The sequence below is a fragment of the Melampsora larici-populina genome (assembly GCF_000204055.1).
Source record: "Melampsora larici-populina 98AG31 unplaced genomic scaffold MELLAscaffold_22, whole genome shotgun sequence".
NCBI classification, from domain to species: domain Eukaryota; kingdom Fungi; phylum Basidiomycota; class Pucciniomycetes; order Pucciniales; family Melampsoraceae; genus Melampsora; species Melampsora laricis-populina.
This window is the reverse complement of record NW_006768786.1, coordinates 1,179,833-1,202,398: the sequence shown is the minus strand read 5'-3', so window position 1 is coordinate 1,202,398 and position 22,566 is coordinate 1,179,833. Positions and strand designations below refer to the sequence as shown.

Below are 22,566 nucleotides of genomic sequence, written 5' to 3'. Positions count from 1 at the left end.
TAAACAAGGAAGTACACTCTAGCCTTGAGAGTCTTGAAATGATAAAAAAGGCTACCAAAAGTTTGCAAATGCCATGCAATTTAGTGAAAAAGGAGAGAGATGTGATGAGATTTTGCAACAAGGGGGTACCACTTCAAGTTATACAAAGGCTATCCATAAGACCCTAGAGAGGCTTGACATGATGTTCCAGCCTGAGACCAGGCACAAGGGCTCCAGTTTTCCTATGATGGCAAAGTGTGCGCTTACTAAAACCCATAGGGCATCTGTTGTATGCTAGATCCTGTGTGCAATTAGAGACAGTGTAGAGGATGTAACACTACACTGACATTAATATTGACCACATGGTCAAGATAACCTAATTGTTGGTTATTCAATCTTATTTGATATTTAATGTGCTATGACTTGTGTTTGAAACATTGTGATAGTTTCTTTTAATTTGATTTATGTTGCTCTTTATTGGATTTGATTAAGGATGATAACAAGTTGGTTTTGATTGATTAAATATGATATTCAGTTGGTTTTGATTGATTAATGGTGATATGAACTTGTTTTGATTTAATGGATGAAGAAAAGTTGATTTAATGTGATTTAATAATGGAGAAAAAGTTGATCAGATTTGATTTGGAACAAGTGAATGCTGAAATCTATTGAGAAAGACTCTAAAAGATGCAAACTTACCTGTCCGTGGGCAAAGCACAATGCATGGGCATTGAGAGTGCTTCACAATTTATGGTCAGTTTTGATGAAGTTTGGACCAAGGTCCTTTTTTCCTTTTTGCTACAGTCTTCTTGTTGTTTGAGTTTGTTTTGAATCTTGCTTGATGAGGGATGTTGGAAGGGTGTATAGGTAACTTGGGATGTTGATCAACTGTAGTAGTACTTAATTCTATTTGTGGGTTATCCACTCTTGTTCCAACTATCAAGGCGGCTCTGAAGCAAGCTAACTTAGATCTCTTCCAAAGAAGGATGAGGAAAACAAAACAAGATATGTGTTAGCCCATGTTTTGTTGAACAAAACAGAAAGATTATAAAGATGACTTAGTACTACACTTTTGCGGACTGGTGGAATGAAGATACCAATGGTCCTTTTGGCCTTTTCATACTTCATAATGTTCATCTTCTTTTCATTATCCTCATCAAGTTTCTCTAATGATTCCAAGGTAGGGTATCTAAGGCAAAAAGGTACTTTGACTTCAAGTGATAAGTTATTTTGATTTTGTTGCTTTTCATAGTTGTCAATTACACCTAGTAAACATTTGGCCATTTCAAGAAGTCTTCGACGATTGGATACAGTTGGTGTAGCATTCAGAGGTTGAAGACCAACAATTGCTGTTTGAAGACTGGTTTTGAGGTCTACTGATTGATTTTTGACAGAGAGTAAGTATGAAACATGGTAGAGGTCATAGTCTAGAAACAGAATCATGGCTTCATTCAAAATTCTGTGAACATCTCTGAAGAAAAATTCATCATGTTCACTGTCTGTTTGAACCCAATCTGTATGCTCGAGATGCTCAGGCAGACTCTTGCAATTATCTATGGGTTGGGTACAATCATAGTCCTTTTGGTGACACTTGCTAAATTGATTATCTAAGCTTTCTGAGATTGAAGATGAATGAGACATGTTAAGAAGATTTGACTGATGAAGAAGTGGAATTAGTTGCAGTCTAGGTTTGAATCTCATGAGGCTTTGGCACTTACATATAATGAAAGGGCATTCTTAACATGCAGAGTTTACAATGCCTGATCAATCATTTACAAAGAGATTCAACAGTTGATTGGTAGTTGATTAGTAGTCATTTCCTATTGGACCTTCAGTGAGTGGAAAAGTCTCCATCTTGTAAATAGTTGATACATCATATAGTCCATTTTTCACATGCTTGATGTGTGACTGTAAGTCATGCTGTAAAGCCCCTGCTTTTGTTGTCATCTCGGATGCATATGTATGAGACATATTCTTTAAATCACAGCTGTCTGCACGCCCAGACCCTGAGTCACACCATGTATTTAGACTCTGCTGTTAATTAAACATCTGGGCTTTTACAGCTTGAAAGGCATCTTGATAGTAATCTTGAAGAAGTATGCAAGGTATGATTGACCCTGTCTATAAGAAAATTGAAATCAATCAAGTTGAGAAATACATACATTTGTCTGTATTTTGATCGTCAAAATGACTCCCAAATTAAACAGCTGTACTTTGATTGTCAAATTAACTCACAAATTAAACGGACTCAAACTTGGAATCATTCCCCAAGCCTTGTCACTAGGGAAGGTCTTGGTTTTCTATGCACACAATTATCATAGTTGTTCACAGCTCTTGCTGAGGCTTGATGCTTGTGGATATATTGCCTTTCCAAAATAACCTTCTACAACTAGGCTTGTTTTTTTCAATCATTCCAAAATCATGACAAAGATTGCTTGCAATTGGCTGGTGATTTATCAACACTGATCCAATTACACAACTCAAGATTTGGTTTTCATATCCAAGGTTTTGAATCTTGCGAGCAAACCCAAGGAAAAGGCCAATGACAGCTGAAGATATGGACTGAGGTTGAATCAAGAGGAGGTGCTTGCAAATTAGGCACACAAACCTCAATGCCAAGGCTTGAGCATGCTTGATGTCACCTACTCCCAATCTGGATAAATAATGTAACACACAAAATAGATCAATTAACAGAGGATATGAAAAGTAAGTCAAACAGCTGTGATGGAAGGAAAACCAGACTGCTCCTTGCCACATATGTTTAGACCGGAAACATACATTACCCCTGTAAACTCAAATCAGATTCTAGCCCCTGAAGACCTCCAACAGTTGGATTATCAAATTGAAGCCAGCCTTATCAATATCACTAGTACACTTCTGATCTTTGGGTGTTATACTTTCCAGAAGACCAGGTGAATTTCACCGCAAGATTTCTTAAATATTATTTTTGCTTGTGTCTCCTTAATTTCTGCTTCCAGATCTCACAAGACAAACTCTTTCTGTTACTTTGTCTCTCTCCAGTTCCTTTCCCTCTTATACAATGGGATACAACCGCCAGCAATTTCCCCCCTTTTTTTGGTCATCAAGTTGGGATGGTGTTTATTATAAACACCATCCTTTCGTCATTTTGCATAAAATCAGATTTGACAGATGCAACTTCAAGGTGAGTCCAATCTCCTTCCAGAACATGAGATCTAACATTTTCACCTACTGATGATATGTATGGATATATCCTTGATTCTTTGCAAATAACAGAATTTGTGAAATATACAAAGATATCACGGGCTTGACCTCAGATGATGCTCTTCCTAGACCTGAAGCCATGAGCCAGGCATTGGGAGCATGCGTGACTTCATTGCATCTTCATGGAGGCACATCCCTTTTGGGGTGCGCTGCGAGTTAGGACCCACTGCAATAGATGAAGTTAGCATGGGGAATTCAGTTTGCTATGTCCAATGCAACAATCAGCCAACACATGCAATATTGTGATGCCTTGGGTGTGGCTCCCACTGCAAAGTAAGCACAAGTGCGTCCCGATGAAAGTGAGCTAATGAATCTCTCTATCCTCATTCCTCATGCCGATAGAATATAGTCCCAAGGCCTAATGTCGGAATGGCCACCTAGGTGTCCTTTGGTGTGCGACAGGGCAAGTTGGTGACGCGCCATCACCGAGCGAACTTCAAGATACTGGATCAAGGAGTTCATCTGTGTTGCGCGTCAAACCTGAAAGGGCCTGATTGCCAATGGTGGGCCGAACAAAAGCGACAAGATCACACATACCCGCAGTTCGGTCGCTCGCCGATGGCGAGGCAAAAACGAATGGCATTGCGGCCATCACCGCGAGGTGATACCTGCCATTCATCAATATTGGACTGATATCGCTTGTCCATTACGAGAGGGGTCCAACAATCATTGGATATACCGGGATAAACATGATGTCAAATGTTTATTGTTGACACACCAGGTTGTGTTGCTCGCCAATGGCGAGCGGACCAAGGGAAATACCTTTGTCTGGCACGTATCACTCTTTCGATGTACTCTCAAACTGAGCACTCAATCATGTGAGGAAACCTTTGAGAGACTTCAGGGGTGCGCAACGTGGTCACGCATATATGACTACAAAACAATTGAGTGATTTGCTTGCCGTTGGCAAGCGATAAGATATGTCATCATGCGTACGAAGTTGTCCAATGACATGCTCAATGGAGCGATCTAATGGCGCGCTCGCCGATGGCAAGCACTACAATAGATCGCTATGTCGCAAGGCAACACTGTTTCTTCCCAAGCCATGACGTATATTCACGGACTTTGGCATGGGCATCATCTGTTGAGGCAACGTGCATCGATCAAATGTGATCATCAAGCGGGTGACTGAAATAAACACTTCATACGCTCCCTGAGTGATATTGCTTGCCAATGGCAAGCAATGGCGTTTCCCTCACTCCCGTCGCTTGGACATGCCTCTTCATAGACTGTGAAATGCGCGCCAAAGATGGATACGGCTGCTCGCCGATGGCAAGCGGGTTTGCTCTTCAATTTTATTTGGTATTTTGGGCCAGGTGTGCATTTCACATAATTGGCGCGGGTTCTCAAGACGCACACTCACCTTACGTTCAAAATGTCTGCTTATCTTCTGTCCAGGCATTCTGTTCACTTTCTGATATTGCATGCCCGAGAAAGCATTGACAAACTCATCGTTGCATGAGTTCTGCATCATCAAAGGTCATTGTGCATTCAAAAGCACGCATGGGAGGCAAGATGTCCTAGTCTTCAAAATGAAACACGTGTCTTGGTTTCAGCAGTGGATGTCAGCAATGTGTATGTTGGCCATTCTCAGGTGGCTGTTTCAACTTGCATTGACCAAATGTGTGGGTACGGATACAGCTGCAATTTGAGGGAGTCAAGACACAGGACTATGGACTACACAATGGCGCTACGGATTTTGGGATGACAAAGTACAACAAAAAGAGTTAGGTTAGGGTTAGAGCTAGGGCTTAGACCCCATCTCTTTGGGGACCGCGAGCATCCTCCTCTTTAGAATGAATAAGTTGAAAGGAATACTTATCTTAGTCTCTTTGAAAGATATCAAACAAAGATTTCAATTATATTCCATTACTTTAAAACTGTTCCTTTACAAGATGATCTTTCTAGATCTTTCTAAGCAACTCAGTCTTTCAAATCAAGTATCTAATTCCCTTTGTTTTTTATTTGACTTGAGCGGCGTAGTAAGCCAGATACCTCATTACTTTCTACTGGTTGAGTTATTTCAATATTATTGTTGTTTCTTGATTGGATTGGTGATATTTGGGGCTATTCTTGTCCTTGGAATATCATCATATTCTTATGGTTTTTTGATTGGTTTGATTGAACTAATCTTGCTTTTCAAACTTTGCGTATTTCAATACATAAGTGATTAGCTTCTAGTTCATGAATGCTGATATTTTCAGTAAGTTAATATATGAAATGAGAATACTAACCTGCTTCCCAATATTCATTATCAATCACTATAAGGCATTTTAGTATATCAAGTGATTTTTCTAGAGAATTACCAAGTAGGAGAGTAATCTATTTTGATTAATCATTCAAAATTCGTATTATCTCCTGCTTTTTGAAATTAGTCTAAAGATACTGACTTTATCACCATTTTGCAACTCAGTCCATTTGTTATATTCAAGTTTTTTGCCATTCAGAAAGATGCCATGTTTACTATTATAATAGATATAGATACTTTTGGATATTTTTGTATTAGAGTGAATTGATATTTGATTGATGAGTAGATATGAAAGACTTACAATTATCCTTCCCCAGATCTATCTAAGCTAGATTCAGGTGATTACGCTTGATAATCTTTCCATTCTGATACATTTTGTAAATTGAAATATGGTTCTTTATCAGATTTTCTTTGTACAATACAATGAGTACGAGAAATCATTTCTGTAAGTCTTGCAATTGGAAGATCAATTATAATATTTGAAAATTGACGACAATACATAACTGGACTTGGAGGTTGACTCGTACGGCCATTATGAATTACCCTTGAAAACTGATCAAACTTGCATTCTGGAATATGTTGATCAAGTGAATGAAGAGTTCCCCAGAATGAGAATTCTCCTGTTGTTGAAACATCTGTTACAGCCTGAGTCTGCAGATTGAGATTGCCTGAGTGATCGTTTTGCATTGGAAGAGCATATTCAAATGAGCTACTAGACATTGGAAGCTGAAGTTATGGAATTGAATTGAATGGAGAAGTAATATAGTGGAGTTGAGCTTGAATAGCAAATGATGAAAGATTGGTCTATTATAAGTGAATTCATATAGAGATATAGGTCTTTTAATCATAACAACCAATCCCAAACGCACTTATCATCTTCAATCATGAATCCGGTGAATGACCCACACTTATTATCCACCAGCATGATTTCTCATTTCATTGTCTCTCTAATGTCCAGCAATCACATATGTTATCTGCCATCATGTGGACCAACAACACACTTGCCAATCCTATCAATCCATAGAGTGTTTTTGGAATCCTCACATCAACGGCTTTTTAAAACTAGCTTTTTAGAAAGATCAGATGTTTTTTTGTTTTTTTTGTTTTTTTTTTCGATTTGTGTTCGATTTTGTTCGATTTTTGTTTTGTTCTTTTCATTCTGATCATGTTTCCTTCATGTTTTTTAGGCTTTTTGTTTTTGTAGTGAGCATCTCATTTGCTTTATTGGGTAGAATTGTTTCAGAGGACTTTTTTGCTTCCCTTCCATAATTGAATGAACAAAAATCAATTTTGATTACATCATGATCAGTAGTACGTGGATAGATGGTGGGACACATCAAAGTTCAACCAATGAATGCTAATGAACGCCAGATTAATTTTTCAGAAGGATTGAGTTAGATGTGATGAAGTCAAAGTAAAGCAGAATCATTGCAGATGTGATCCTTTGGTGATAAAATAAAAAATCAAACAAAAGTTGCCAAAAACACTCTCGGCTTCTCAAAAGCTTGAGATATGAATAAGTTTATGGCTTTCGGGTTTAAATGGATACCCATCCAAGATTAAAAGAGGCTTCCTGTCCTTGACTATACTGACCAAGCTCATCAAACTAGATTCACGTCTTAGCTCAAACCTCATAAGTCTACAAATTGACCTGACTTCAAATGTCAAATAGCAAACTGAAAATCTTCTCTCTTGTTCACTGGTATCAGTTCTATACTGGTTAGGTTACCACGGAGAATTGCTAGTCACCCCCGGTCTCTGATAAAAGTTGACAGGTAATCTCATGGCACGTGATTGTTATGGCCTAGCCATATGTAGGTGTAGGTCCACGGCTCCAGCACAGTAGCCCTAGTCTCACCACCTATATACCCCGCCCAGCTCCCGTCCCAAATCCTTCCGCATCCTTGTTGTGGTTGGATCCCTGAGTGGATAGCTGAGCGTGTGCTCTTACAGGTATGCAATCTATCATACTAGTTTTGGTTGGATCCCTGAGAGGATAGCTGAGCGTGTGCTCTTACAGGTTATGGCCCAGTGTTACTAGCGGCGTGAAAAAGTGAAGCAAACAAAAAGAGCGAAAAGAAGAAAGAGCAAAAGCGCAAAAGAAAAGCAATTTTAAAAACACCAAGCGGAGAGAATAAAGCAATATAATTACTGGATACATTGATCAGCAAAACATAAGAATTTGAAAGTGATATTTTTTTGAAAGAAAGAGAACAATGTTATTATAATCAAACCAAATCAGATCATCCCAACATCGACTCTTGATGCCAGCCTGCTGAGCTGAGGAAGTGTCTCGACTTTTGATTTTTTATACCTTTGATGTTTCAATTTTTTGATTCCAAAGATGACTTATCACTATCCTCACCAACCTTTCCCCACCACCTTTCCTTTATCTACTCCATACACTCTGCCACCACCTTGTCTTCAAGCTCTCCATTGACTTGCCATGTTTTCGTCCAATATCCAACTTCTCACCTTTCATTTTGCTCCCCATCTGCACCTCAACTCATCTCGCTCATCTTTTGCAAAGCCTACATTCCAAGATCTCACTTGCCGACGGAAGCCAACACCTCGCTCAACAGCTTGGCGGCTACAAAACTCACAAAACTTGCCACCTCCCGATCCCAGGACTCATCTATCTATTGCAACCAATCCACTTTTGTCTTTGGTTTCTACACAGATATTGACGCCACCGTGTTCGCTCTCAGCTCCACCACTTGAGTCAAATTGCCATGTCTCCAGAGTTCCAAGATCAAGCTCTATACCTCCTTCTGTCTCTCAATCACAACTGCAATCAGAAGTCTGTGAGCTTGCTCAAGCTGATCAATAAACCATGGACTCTGCTGGCCTCAAACTGTTACAATGTGCCAGTGTCAAGTCTAGATCAGTCGCTTCCACAAGCTTGGTGATTGATCTGATGCAAATCAAGCCACATGTTATCAACTCAAGATCCAAACTGGCTGCACAACAGTCAGTCTTGCCTACTGATCAAGCGGTACTCAACTCTCAACCTGCCACCGTCCCCGCTCCAGCTGCTGCCATCACCACAGTGATTCCACCATGTGCCACTACCATCAAATCAGTCATCATTGTGGCTGTAGTTTCAGAACCAACTGCACATTCATTGTGTCCAGTTGATGATCTCACATCCAGTAGCACGATCAATCCAATTCTAGACACTCCCAACTTACAGATCAACACTCAAACTGATGTTCATTTGCCCCCTACAAAGACCCATGACTCGTCTTCAACTGCACCCGGCCCGGTGATCAATAGCAATGTAAATGTTATGTCAGGCTGTGATGTCAATATTAACTCAGATATTGGTAGTGATTTTATTTCCACCTACCTTCAAGCTCACACATATCGATCCTACTGCTAGTCAAGTGGCTCATACTAGCACTGATATAGCGGCTAGCGCTGGGATCAATCCAAACCCCAACAAAATGAATTTATTTATCAGCAACTCAAATAATATTGTTAATGTTAATTCAGACTCTGATATCGACTTGATTTCTACTGATAATGTTGATCACGCACCTATTGCTCATGCTGTTGATTGGAGAGTACCAAACTTCCAACCTGCAAACACTGTTGACTTGCTACCTGTGGTTACTTTTGACTCAACACATGCTATGACTGATCTACCACCCAACAGCACAATCAATCAGAGCCTAGACACGCCTAATTCAGATGTCAATACTTCCAATTATGCTGATTGGAAGTCTGACCCTATCATTGACATTGGTCCAATTGATCCGATCTACAGCATCAATCTCACGCCAACACCTACCGTTGATGTTATTCAAGTACCTTCTGGTGTTGATCTAGTCCATCCTGATCAACTCGGTTCTAGCTCTTCAGAACTTGCTATATGCTTGAACTCACTGTCAGTTCTAGTTGAATCAACCTCAAGTGTTTCAGATATACCTCTGGTACAATCTACTTCCTCTCAATTCTCCAACTCAATCTCATCTTTGACCGACATCACTCCAACTTCAATAAACAAAAAGAAGAAGAAAAAGAAGCAATCAACTACCATCAAGCCTTCACCTGACTTACCTGATCCTGAAACAATTGTAGCCAGCTCTGCTCTAAAACTCTCAGTCTTTGACTCCACACCTTTCCCGCCAGATTGTGTGTCCAGGTGTGCCTGCAAATGGATTTTCAACACTCAAGATGGTTTGTTTGAAGTTGATATGGAGCTCAATGAGTATCATAATCAAGAGTTAGATAGCAAACATCAAGAAAACCGCCTTCATGAACAACTTCTTTCAATCAATCACCTACTTGACTACCATCCAGACTACTTTTTGATTGAAAAGAGCCCACAGGGTATTCTACTTGGCAAGGATTGTAGTCAGGGAGTTTCTCAGCAAGATGTTATTTGTTATGACCTTGATGGTGAATTTTGCTTTAGGCGTGAGAATGGAGAAGTATTCCGTCATTTTATTTTATGTTTTCCATTTTTTCATCTTATCTTGTTTTCTTTTCTTATTTGTGATGATTGTTTTCTGTTCTCATCTCTGTCTCCGTTTCTTTTTGTCTGCTGTGCCTTGTTGTGGGGGGGTGGTATGGCCTTGTCATATGTAGGTGTAGGTCCACGACTGGGGCACAGTAGCCCTAGTCTCACCACCTATATATCCCGCCCAGCTCCCGCTCCCAAATCCTTCCGCATCCTTGTTGTGGTTGGATCCCTGAGCGGATAGCTGAGTGTGTGCTCTTACTGTGATAATGTACGGCAACTCAACATGACACCTGCTATCAATTGATAGGCCCATTGATGCACGCCTGTCATAACTTTCATCAAGCCTGTGATGATTGCTGGATTCCACCAACACCACCACCGCTCCGCTATAATCGCGATTTTTACAAGCGGAGCGATTCGGCGCTAAGATAAAGCCACAAACGCTACGCTATCAATGTGGTGTCGCTATGTGAATTGGGAGCGGGGCGGACATGCCGCCCCGCTGCACCCCGCTATACAAAAATCTCACTGAGATATTGACTGAAAGCGCGTTCAAATGGGCTTTTAAGCTCGTTTTGGTTACAAAATGGACCTAACAGTGTATTTCAATTCAAACCGAGCTGAGTGGGGATGATAGCAGAAGTCAAACATGTTTTTTAAAAAACAAACAAGCATAAGGAGTAAAACTTGTTTTTGAAAAAACAAACAAGCATCATTGAGCCACATACAATTATGTAGGGACAGGGTTGTGAGGTGAGAAAGGAAACCCGAGGAGAAAAGAAGACACTTTTTTTGGGGGGGCTTTGTGGTTTTTGTTTGACAATAAACAAAAGAAAGAAATCACAGCAGTAACACTAGTTCTTAGCCTTTCTTGGCTGACTTTGATAAGCTTTTACATACACCCAAGCATCAGCATATATACCACAAAGTGTGATGCCACTCTTTAACCATTCTCTTACTCCAACAAGCTTTCCAATCATCTTTGCTGTTAAAGATGCACAACTGGAGACTGTGATATCCGACGCTGATGACAATGTTCTCTCACAAGGGCATGACGTGCCCGACAAAGCGAGGTAATCACGTGCCATTGATGCAAGCACCGGGAAATTGGTCTCATGCTCCTGTAATTGGCAAAGGAAACCATCAGAGGATTTCAAAACTGAATAAATCAAATCAAAAAGCTCACCTTCCACCATTGTAGCTCATTCGGACCTGTGACCGTCAAGTGAGCACCCTCTATGTACTCGACAAATTCTTCTCAGTGTTTATCAGCAGCAGACTGAGATGATACATTCTTGGTGAAGACGTCGTACTCAGGGGTTAGGGGGGATAAGAAAGAGTTGAGTGTGGCTTTGGGGTTTGTATTGGCAACTTTGGCTGTGTCGTCTTGCTGCTGTCTCCAGGTTCGAGGGAGCACATGTCCATCCCGGATGGCGAGGTGTCTGTTTGGGCATGCTGGTTGATCCTTGGATCCGTCTTGGTGTGAATAAAGGTTGTAGTAGCTACGTCGGCCGCAGACAAAGTACACACGGCAGTACTTGCATTGATAACAACAAGGATTGTCCCCAGTCTGAACATGTTCCACCTCGTCAATACAAGGACATTACCACATGATAATAGAAAGAAGACCTACCTCGCCTTTCACACGGATGAGGGGGTTGTAATAACTCAAGAGTATTGTAACTCTGCCGAGATGTGCACGCCTGACTCTGGGGGTCTCAACTATTTTGATTTCAAAATCTTGATTAACATCAAGACCATCAGAAACCTCGTAGTGCTAGTCAAAGTGAAAAGTTAAAAGTAAAACATAAGTTCAATCAGCAACAATACACATTCAAATGTAGAACAAATGAGAAAAGAGTGAGAAAGGTAAGTCCGTACCTGAAGAACCGTTGTATTCACCTTTTTCTTCTTCTTCACAGGTGCTGAACGAAGTTGTGAAGAGTTCAAAGTGTTACGAGAAATCAAACCTTTGCGTTTAACTTGTCCAGGAGATTGTTTCTTGCTGGTAAGTTTGGTGATTTTCTTCTTTGATTGGACAGGAGAAGGAACAGAGCTGGGTGGAACTGATGCAACTGATTGATCGTCCTTTGGTCACATACTGGTCCTCTTCATTGGTAGGAGTTGGATCCTCACTGCTAACACCAGGAAGTTGAAGGGAGCGCCGCGAGTCTGGCGACCGCGTTACAAAGCCAGGACGTGGCTGCACTGGGCTACGTGGTTGAAGTAATGGAGCAGAAGTTGCAGAAGATGGTAAAAGGGTGTTGGTAGAGCCAATTTGAAGTGTAGTTTAAGTATAGTGTCTAGCATCAGGAACAGAAGATGACATGATGAAGGTGAATCAAGTTTTTTTTCAAAGTTATCTAATTTTGAAAAAAAGTTACGAGGTTAAAGATCAGATGATAGTGAATAGGAGACTGAAGAATACAATAATGGATAATTGATAGGGAAAAGAAGAACTTACCTGCGAGTGCGAGGGTTTTTATAAGTGGAGGCAGAGCCAATGGATCCAATTCCAATCGTTCTGGAAACAGTAGCATCTTTGAAGGATGCTAGTAGTTTGAGACAATGAAGTGATTTTGGGAGTTCGATTGAGTACTAGAGATATGGTGATGAGGTGATTTCAGTTGAGGAATTCAGTATTTGCAAGATTCAAGAGAGGGTTTAAGGGCATGGTGAGGAAATATGCTATTAGTTTGAGACAATGAAGTGATGTTGGGAGTTTGATTGAGTACTAGAGAGATGGTGATGAGGTGATTTTGGTGGGGAATTTGGTATTCAAGGGATTCAAGAGAGGGTTGGAGGGCATGGTGAGGAAAGGGGAAAGGTGGTTGGAGGGTGTAATGGCCGGTGGGCCGTGGGGTGTGTGATCCAAATGCTTGTATGTATCAAGCTAAGCTGTGATACAATTGTTACAAGGGCGCTTTCTGCCGCTCTGTGGCGCCCTGTCAATATGCGCTCTGGGCCGCTGTGGCGACTCATAGCACAGCGGCTCACCGCTATCCAGGGCGGGTCACTGATTTGCTATGTTGCCTCGGGTTTCACCCTAGCTATAGCAGGTCGTGAAACCCACTATGTGTAAAAAGTGATAGCGCGGGCAGGGCACGCGCTCTGCTTCCGCTTTCTCGGGCGGAGTAGCAGGGGTGTTGATTCCACAATCAACTCCAAACTTCTGCTCACCAGGACCAAGGCAAGTTGTCAATGTGTTATTACGCAAAGCAATTGGATAATCCTCTTGCAAGATAGACATGTCATCTCTTGATTCCAACAATTTTCCATCCTGTTTCACGTGTTGCAACTTACAGCAATGTGGCATTTGTGACAACACCCACACCGCACCGCTCCGCTCTGCTAAAATCACAGTTTTTACGAGCGTAGTGATACCGCGCTATGAGAAAGAGACTATCGCTACGCTCTAATTTTTTTATAAGCGCTATGGGTTTTTGAGAGCGATGCGGGGTTAAAAACCACTCTGCACCACTATCACTCAATCTGACAGGGGGTAGCGCCTCAGAGTTTTTTTTGAAGCGCTATGAGGTTTTTCAGAGCGGAAAAACCGCTCGGCTCCGCTATCGCTCGATCTCACAGCAGGGAGCGCCTGAGATTGGGGTAAAGTCGGTTTTGTGAGTTTTTTGTTCAAGCCAAATTTATTACTTGTATAAATTAAGATTGGCTATAGAATGACAAAGGCAAACGGACAAAATAAAATAAAAAAGACACATTTTATTCTAGATTTTTCTTTGATAAGAAAAAAGAAAAAAAACCGTGCACGCACAACTGTTTTTAGTTTTTTTTGTTTATGGAGAGAAAACACACAAATCTTTCTGAATCAATTTAGTTTAAAAGCGCACACAAAGCATTTCGGGGTATTTATTAGAAAAAAAAACAGGAGCGAAATCATTTCTTATTAGTCTTTTTGCTAGAACTTTCATAAGCTTTGAGGTATGCTGCAGCATCAGCAAATGCACCTGATAGTGTAACCTTGGCTTTCAACCACTCGCGTGCACTGACTAGCATCTGAATTGCCTTCGCAGTCAAAGAGGCACAACCTGGCACAGCGATATCAGCCGGAGAGGAGAAAGTCCTCTCGCAAGGGCAAGAGGTGCTCAAAATCCCGAGATAATTGCGAGCGAGAGTGGCAAGGACAGGGAAATCCTTCTCGTGTTCCTATGAGTGGTAACAAAAGGATCAGAAAAATTGTTGAAAAGATAGTGATGAAAGGTAAAAACTTACTCTCCACAAGTCTAGCTCAGACTGGCTGGCAAGCAACAGATGATCCCCATCAACGTAATTCCCACACTCCTTGCTACGTTTATCAGCAGGCGACTGAGTTGTCACTTGGGTGGTAAAGACATCAAATTGTGAGCAGGTTGGGCTGGGAGAGATGGGATCGGGTGGAGCTTGAATATCTTGATTGCTGTCTGGAGTCGAGTTGATAAGATCCTCAACCCATCGGGCCAGAGCGCCTTTGAAGGCATTTATAAATAGCTTCTTGGCTCGATCTGCGTCATCGGGATAATTGAGATCAAAAAAACGGACTCGAAAGCGAGGATTGAGGACCGTAGATAAGACAATCGCATCACAGGCAACTGCCTTGGCTTGGTACCCCTCCAGTTTTTGCAACATCAATTCAATCATAGCCTTGAGGTCTTGATCCTCACAGATATGCATAAGGTTATCCAGTTCAAGGACCATTCGTGAGTACTCGGCTAGTAAGATGCAGCCAGTGGGGGAGTCGCCCTCCATTCTTTTTGTAGCGTACAAAAAAACCTACAAAGAGACAATGACAGATCAATAAAATAAAGACAAAGAGAACATTTTGAAAAAAAGTTGAAGAAATGATAACTAACCTCAAGTATCTTGACCAGACTCTCAATGGAGTCCCATTCATCAGCCGATATATTGATACCCTGATAGTATTGAGTCTTGCGGTCACCTAGGAGAATAGCGTCCACAACCTAAAGATTGATTCCATTGGGAAAGTAAGCGAGAGAGCAATAGGCAAATATAAGATACAGAATGGAGGTTTTAGGGCAGAGGTGAAATGACTTATGTCTTGGGCGTCACTCAGCCGTTTGAGGTAATCAGCGTCGACGTTCCAACGCACGCCCCATCCAGATATAGGCAATCGACCATGATAGTCCAACTGCTTTGCTTTGGCTATAAACCCCTGCCTTCTTGCAGAACTCCTGGTACACAGTCCGTTGAACTTCCTGGCCTACATCAAAAAATCAATTAGAAGTGTGAAGATGGATGTTGATAATTAAGGATCACTCACTTTACGGACCGCCCGAGCCACATCAGACACAGGTTGATTGTCACCATCTTCGGAACTGGAATCCACAGAGTGAGCAAATCCATCCAGGTCATTATCAGGATCACTTTCATCTTCTCGTCCTCTGAAGAGTCGAAGTTGATGTTTTCATTGCCATTATTCAATACCATTGTCGGGGTTGGTAATGTGACTCCTGGTGAGGTGGTGGGCTTGATGTGACCAGCACTCATCCCCAGCAACTTAAGGCCAGCCTTCACCACAAGGCCGATTTTATGAGTATAACACTTTACCTGGTTCGCCGAAGAATCCCAATTGACAGAGTCTTTGGCGTCCAGGAACATGGAAGATAGTTCGTGAGCCAAGGTAGCGTTGGAACTAGCTGAATCAGTCGTCTGAGCCAGCATGTACACAGAGGGATGGTGAAGGTTAGCTTTGATTCAGAGAAAAAGGGAAAGGTGGACTTGAAAAGATCAGATGAAAGACTTATCTTTTTGTGTAACCCATTTGAAATCAAAAATCGCCCGACTGGCTGTGCAAGGAGGCGGCCTGCATGGTGCCAGGTGACTAGTTTGAGGGTCAGGTGGATGGTTTGGAACTTCCAATCATCGTCGACATAGGTTGCAGATACCCCAATGAAAGCTTTACGGCGACCCTTGGTGGTCCATACGCCGTAAATCAGACAAAATTTACCTTTGTTGTTCTATCATAACAAAAGCAATAGATGTGTGATGGTCAGTGAGTGTACTATCTCAAAGAGTAAGATGGATGATATGAATTGAGTGCTTACCTGGAGCTTTCTCATCACCTCTTGAGAGAGCTCCTTATAGACACGCTTGGCTGTCTCGGACGCCCAGGTGGTACCTCTAATGGTGGCCGATCGATTTGAAAGTTTGAAAGCAGCTCTGAGGGGGGGATCGTTGTATCGAGAGAAAGGAAGAGCGTGTCGTAGAATCCAGATGACTAGGACATGATTGAGAAGGTCAACGCTGAAGGTTGATTGGGAGAGGAAGGAATCCAAGGTGACTTTTGGATTGGCCGAGGCAACTTGGACAGTATCATCCTGTTGTTGTTTCCAAGTCCGAGGTAGATCATGGCCGTCCTTGATTGCAAGATGTCGTTTGGGACATGCTGGTCGATCCTTGCCCCCATCTCGATGGGAATACAAGTTATAATAACTACGCCTGCCTCTGGTGAAATAGCCGAGGCAGTAGCGACACTTGTATCTACGTGGATCATTACCACTCTAATCAAATCAAAACGTCAGTAAAACCGTTGCACGGAAGAAATTCAAAAGAAAAGATATAGTGGAATTAAAAATACCTCGCCTTTCACATGAATAGGATCTTCATAATGATCCAAGAGATTGGCAACACGCCCAAGACGTGCACGTCTCACTCCTGGTGTCTCGGCCTGGATCTCGTTGCCAGACTCTTGATAGAGATCAAGACCGACAGGCACATTGTAGTCCTAGAGTAATGAAGACAAAATAGCTCAGCTCTCCAAAAATGATTGATGAAGAGAGAGAGATACTGAAATACCTCAATGATCGTGTTTGACTTGCGTTCCTTCAGCTTGACTACATGAGAAGATGCTGACAAGTTGGAAACATTGCGACCCATCGAACTCTTGCGCTTCCCATATCCAGTCTTACCTTGGGCATTCTTAGGGAGTCTTTTCTCCAGCTGCATTCGACCTCGACCGGGAGCCTGTACTACATTCGGTGGATTAGTGGATGCTTTGGATGCTTTGGATGCACTATCTTCTGGTTCGGTTACAAATCCGTCAGATTCTTTGGTAGGTAATCAAAGGGATTGACGGGAGTCTGGGGATTGGATTATGAATCCAGGTCGAGCCCGCACAGGGCTACGGGGTCAAAGCGATCTAGATGAATCAGGAGGTGGAACCAGAGAAGTTACAAGCTTGGGTTGACCAGTAGACTGGCTGGGGTTGTTGGATTTGGATGTGGATGAAGGCATGATGAAAGCGATGTAGTAGACCGATTGAATGGTATCTATATGAAAGAGAAGAAATGATTAGATTGAGATAACAATATTGAAGCAATAACTGGTATGTATATAGATGAGAAAGACTCACCTAAGATAAGAAGGTGGGATTGGATTGAGATCAAAAATTGAAAAAGAATCTATATCTATGGGATAGATGTGAGGAGGGAAAGACTTACCTCAATGGAGATATTTTATAGTGAAATCTGGGGACTCCAATCGACGACACGAATAGCATCCTGAATGACTCGAGATTTCTGATTGCTTGGGATCGGTTATGGTGAAAAGTAAGAAATACGTGATAAGTTAGTGATAGGACGGTGCGACGTGAGAATTATGTTGATGGCTGAGGTGATGGGCTGTTGGAGTTGTCCACGGTAGTGATCAAACAGCATTGAATAGCTGTGATCGTGGGTTGTTGATAGTGATCGTGGGTGATTGAACGATTGATTGATGGGTTTGAGGTTTAGTGGTGGTATTGATGAAGGGTTACAGGGTGTCATACCCTTAACCCTTGGTGGCGCGCGGGTCGCCATGAGATCTGGCGTGCTCGGGTCCGCTTGGGGCGCTAGAAAATTTCTAGCGCTATGTCGCGCTACTGGTCCCTGTAGTGGTGCGGTATAACGCTATACAGAGCGTGAGGAAAATTCGCTATGGTCACGTTGGGGCTGACCATAGCTATAGCCCCGAGAAAAAATCGCTATCCGGCCGGACCCCGAGCCCGGGCGGTACGCGCGCTCCGCTTGCGCACCGCTGCCGCTTTCTCGGGCGGTGCGGCGTGGGTGTTGTTTGTGATCCACTGAACCCACTTTCCAGTTGTGCCAATGGCTCTCCCAGGTATCAGCACAGCTGTGGCACTCCCTTTTCCTTTTTTCTCCATCATTGACTGCCTACAATTGCCAAATAAATGGCTGCGTCAATCTGCAATATACAAGCAAACAGTGTCTCCCTTTGATCCTCATGCTTTGTTATCTACCTCAGCTTACCATATGTCATATTCACATTCCAACACCCCACAGGTTTGGTACTTGATACATAAATTTGTTATGATGTCCAAGCTCAATCTCCCTACTTATAGGGGTGTCTACCTATCTGGCAACTTCAAAATAGAAGAATAGGTATGTATAATTTCATATCCTTGACTTCAATGTAACACTCAAAATCCTTGACTTTTCAGCAGATATCATCTGACAACGGATGGCCACCAGAGTACAGAGTGTATGTCATTTCAATCGGTTGTGGCAGTGCTGATCGACAAGAATGACTTCTATACCAAGATAGTGAGAGGCTTGAGGGCAATCTCAGCCAAAATTGGTAGGAGACCTTTGGCCATTTGCTAAAACAAAGAAAAGATGAAGGAAGTCAGTAAAAAGAAGAAAACATGGAGGAAGTCAGTAATTGATTTGGCTAAGTCAAATTCGACAGAAGATCAAATTGAAAAGAAGACTCACCGTCCAATACTGCCCAATGGACTCGTTGGGCAAAAGCAGATGATGACCATTGAGATACCTGTCAATCTCATCCATGTCATCAGCTGAGGTGCTGGTTGAACTGGCTGAGGTGGATCCAAGGAGGGAATAGATTTCCTTGAGGGTCCTGACAGTGGGTTTCTTGGCCTTGTCAGCAACAGAAGGAGGAGCAGTGGAGGTAGATTGTCAGGGTTTGGGTTACCTCAAGTCATATTCTTCACAAAGACATCACTTTTCAGTAACTTCAACAGCAACAAGAGATGGATCACAGCAAAAAGGCATGTCTCAATATTTGGGTTCAAGCAGAGTTGAGATCAAGGTTTGATGATTCTTTTCTTCGCGTGAAAGGTACTTAATGAGTTTTACCGGCTAAAGTCTATGTAGGCATTTTTTTACATTGTGTGCCTCCATAAGAGCTCCCTGCGGCCCTGCTTGATCCCTGGTAATGAAAAGTGCATTCAACAGGGTTTGAACCCTGGTTTGGGCATCATATCATTATATATTGCAAAGAGGCCTATGCACGCCTCAATAATCAATAATCAATACTCAATACTCAATAATCAATCATTAATACTCAATAATCAATCATTAATGCTCAATAATCAATCATCAATAATCAGTGCTCTCACAAGGCACAGGTATTAGCAAGGGGACTTCAGGTATGGTGAAACTTTGTAATCCCTCTGAAGCAAAATAATGCTATAAATAACTTTTTGGATTTCAAAAGGAATCTTTCATGGTTTCATCCCAATGAATAAATGTCATGCTACAATGTCAGTCAAAATTGTAATCCATGGTCTATCTTGTACAACGCTAACACATATATCATTAGGCAAACAAGGTGCATATGACCCCTGGCTTTGAAGAAATACCTAATCAGTTGGCTGATAAAAATGGTGAATCCAAAGGCAACTCTAAAAGGCCCAAGAAGTGAGTTGGGTATCTAACATAACTTATGGCGACACAAGTAACATGCTGATTTGCACTTTATGGAGGTTCAAGATAAAGGCGGCAAGTACCCAGTTGAGGTCACCAGCAGTGCATGACTCAGGAACAACAACTGTTGCTTTATCCATGCCACCCTCTGGCTCCTCATCTAGCAAGATGATTGACTCTGCAATCAAGATGTGAAATAAATACAAACAAAACTAAATGAAAAAAAATAAATGTAAACCAATCCCCTGAGACACCTGTTGAGTATGAGAGTGAATGATATCATACACATAGCAACAAGGCACAAGTGGTCATTGCTCACTATATATGAGACTTGTCATGATTAGGACTTAGTTAAGTTTGAGGTTTTATACTAGCATAACTAGTCCCATAAAGACTAGTTTTTTTATGAGATATATTATAAAACCTTCAAAAGATACTCTTATTTATAGTTTTGGCTTTGATATTGCTTATCATCTCAAGAATAATTCAATATCTTCCTCTTGATTTTTTTCAAAAATGACTAAAAGTAAAGATTTAGTTATGCATTTGAAAATTTGAGTAATCGTTTATTGACTTGAGCAATATCAAACCTGAAATCAAATTATTCATAATTCAAAGTTTCTCTTTGTTATTGCATATATCATTTTTGAATTAAAAATTCAGCAGAAAGTGATTTCTACTTAGAGTTTTCTTAAGTGAAGATGCCACAAGGCTTTGCCTAAAAAAGTACAATATCAAAATATAATAACTTACCTATTTACTTAAATAGGAATGGAAAAAATAGGATATTTGTACAAGATAACATAATATAATATAATATAAGAATAAAGTAAAGTTGAAATCTAAGTAAGCATCTTGAAACAAAATTTCTAAAGCAGACTAGTTTTTCAAAAGCATAGACTACTTTAACAAAATGAATATGGCTTCAATATATTCTGAAAATATGTGTATGAATACTATCAAATTCAAGAATCATTGGACTTATATATTATCAATTGATGTTTTACCAAAGCCGGAAGCTAGAAGTTTCCTTTCCAAATTCAATCATATCAGTTATCATTCAAAATACTATTGAAGGTATGAATCAAGCTCACGTAAATTTCGCATCTAGATTGAGCTGTTTTAGGAACTTCTCACTTCCAGTCTTCAAATTCAAGCCAAATTAAAATGACCATATAGATAGAGAAGAGAAAGATACTTACAGTTACTACAAGCTGAGATATCTTCATTTTCTCTTTCTTCATGACATTAAATCTATAGGATCAAACTCAATAAATATGACTGAAAACTTCACAGAGGATATATCAGAGTGAAAGATTGTGATTCATCTATGGATCAAATGTGAGGCAATGTGAAGAGCATCATCATCATTCAATCCATGAGTAAGGTCATCCAGTATCATTGGGAAATTTTCTGTAGTCATGAGTGACAATGCCAAGCGAATTACCATTGATGCCAAAAAAATTTCACTATCACTAGCCTACTGACTCATTGTTGTATCTTCACCCATGGTAACCTGTTGGAAGCAAAATCAAACGTATATCTACAACTCAAGATCTATTATATAAGGTGGGAAGTACTAACCCTATATTTAGAAAATGCATTCTCATCCTCAGCATGCAATTTTACACATATGAGGGGAAGAACTATATCAAGATCAAGGACCGGAATAGTGTGGAAAAAGGGTAAGAGAAGTAATTATTTTAAAGAAGAAGAGATATGAAAATTTCTGAAAAGAAAGTTAGATGACAAACCTCCAAAGGCAAGTATTTCTTTGCTTTGAAGGCTTTTGACATTATTGTTCAATATGTCTACCATTGAATTTTGGTTCTCCTTCAATCTTTTTGTCTTTTGTAAGAACTTCTCCCTTTTCTTTGGCTGGTTTCCATATCTGCTGATATTTATGGCTTTCTGCAAGGATCTTTTGAGACTAGAAACACACTGCACATTCCTTTCATCAAAAAGCCAAATATCAATTGTAGTGAGAGAATGAGTCGCATTGAAAAATCTTTTTCTTACTTATTTAATTTGAAAATTTGATTGAAACTACTTCAGAGAACAGTCCAATTACGATAGAAGCCACCAGAGAAAATATACAGCTACTTGCCTTTTAAGAACTAAACCACTCTTCTCAAAAGGCCAATTTAAATGATTTGAAGGACAAATAAAAATATGATCTACCATGAAAGTATTAACTTTAGATTCCTTTAGGTATGCCTCAAGACTACGGAGCTCTTGTAGCTCAGGAAGTTGATCCTTTTCAATCTGATGATTCAAACCTAACCCATTGATTCCCAATTCATGATTTACAACCTACCACAGTAAGTATTTCAATCTTTGATTTGACAGGCGTCAACAAACCTTGATTCCTTTGGGAGTATCTCTTGCTTTGATAGTACCATTTCTCTTCAAAGAGACTGTACCACACACTGTAAACATCATTCAACTTCCCCAATTTGGCAGAGGAAAATGATTAATAGTACAGTTTTTCATAAAAGAATCTAATACTGCACACCTGGGCCATTTCACCCACACTACATATGTGCAGCAAGCTAAGTCAATAGTTGTCTATCATGTACATACAGGTCTGCTCAGTTTTTTGCCCATCAGAATAAATAAATCACATGTTATACCACATGTAACTTTTTCGACTTTGAATTTTTTTTCCCAAAAATTCACTACATATAATTCTGTAGCTGCTCAGGCAATATTGTTGAAGCTATGTCTTAGTAACAGAAAGTGTGTTACATGCAGTTGAGTTGATGAGATCACACCAAAACATTGAGTCAGTGTATGTAGTCAATCTTTTGGAAGCTTTTTTCAATCTGAAAGAAGTTACAGCATGTATTACATATGAATAACTTGTCCTGATGAGCAGATAACTGAGCAGAACTGTATGTACATGATAACCACATATTCACTGAGCCTGCTACACATATGTAGTG

At 40.8% G+C, this 22,566-nt stretch overlaps 4 protein-coding genes across 4 annotated transcripts; 2 read left to right on the top strand and 2 right to left on the bottom strand.

Annotated features, from left to right (window-relative positions):
* Window positions 1-733: 733 nt before the first annotated feature.
* MELLADRAFT_107325 (uncharacterized protein) lies at window positions 734-1,620 on the bottom strand (the record flags this gene model as incomplete). Its single annotated transcript, XM_007410825.1, has 2 exons — window positions 734-952; window positions 1,060-1,620. 2 exons carry the CDS (start codon window positions 1,618-1,620, stop codon window positions 734-736), a joined length of 780 nt encoding a protein of 259 aa, XP_007410887.1.
* A 546-nt stretch (window positions 1,621-2,166) lies between these two features.
* On the top strand, window positions 2,167-4,271 carry MELLADRAFT_107324 (uncharacterized protein; the record flags this gene model as incomplete). The annotated part of the gene is made up of 7 exons (XM_007410828.1): window positions 2,167-2,299; window positions 2,662-2,685; window positions 3,121-3,142; window positions 3,235-3,366; window positions 3,448-3,495; window positions 3,742-4,040; window positions 4,141-4,271. 7 exons carry the CDS (start codon window positions 2,167-2,169, stop codon window positions 4,269-4,271), a joined length of 789 nt encoding a protein of 262 aa, XP_007410890.1.
* Window positions 4,272-5,451: 1,180 nt separating this feature from the next.
* Window positions 5,452-6,190, bottom strand: MELLADRAFT_107323 (uncharacterized protein; the record flags this gene model as incomplete). Its single annotated transcript, XM_007410824.1, has 3 exons — window positions 5,452-5,544; window positions 5,613-5,685; window positions 5,817-6,190. 3 exons carry the CDS (start codon window positions 6,188-6,190, stop codon window positions 5,452-5,454), a joined length of 540 nt encoding a protein of 179 aa, XP_007410886.1.
* A 2,113-nt stretch (window positions 6,191-8,303) lies between these two features.
* On the top strand, window positions 8,304-10,254 carry MELLADRAFT_63906 (uncharacterized protein; the record flags this gene model as incomplete). The annotated part of the gene is made up of 4 exons (XM_007410829.1): window positions 8,304-8,750; window positions 8,791-9,607; window positions 9,776-9,906; window positions 10,246-10,254. The coding sequence occupies 4 exons, from the start codon at window positions 8,304-8,306 to the stop codon at window positions 10,252-10,254; spliced, it is 1,404 nt and encodes a 467-aa protein (XP_007410891.1).
* Between the last annotated feature and the right edge of the window lie 12,312 nt (window positions 10,255-22,566).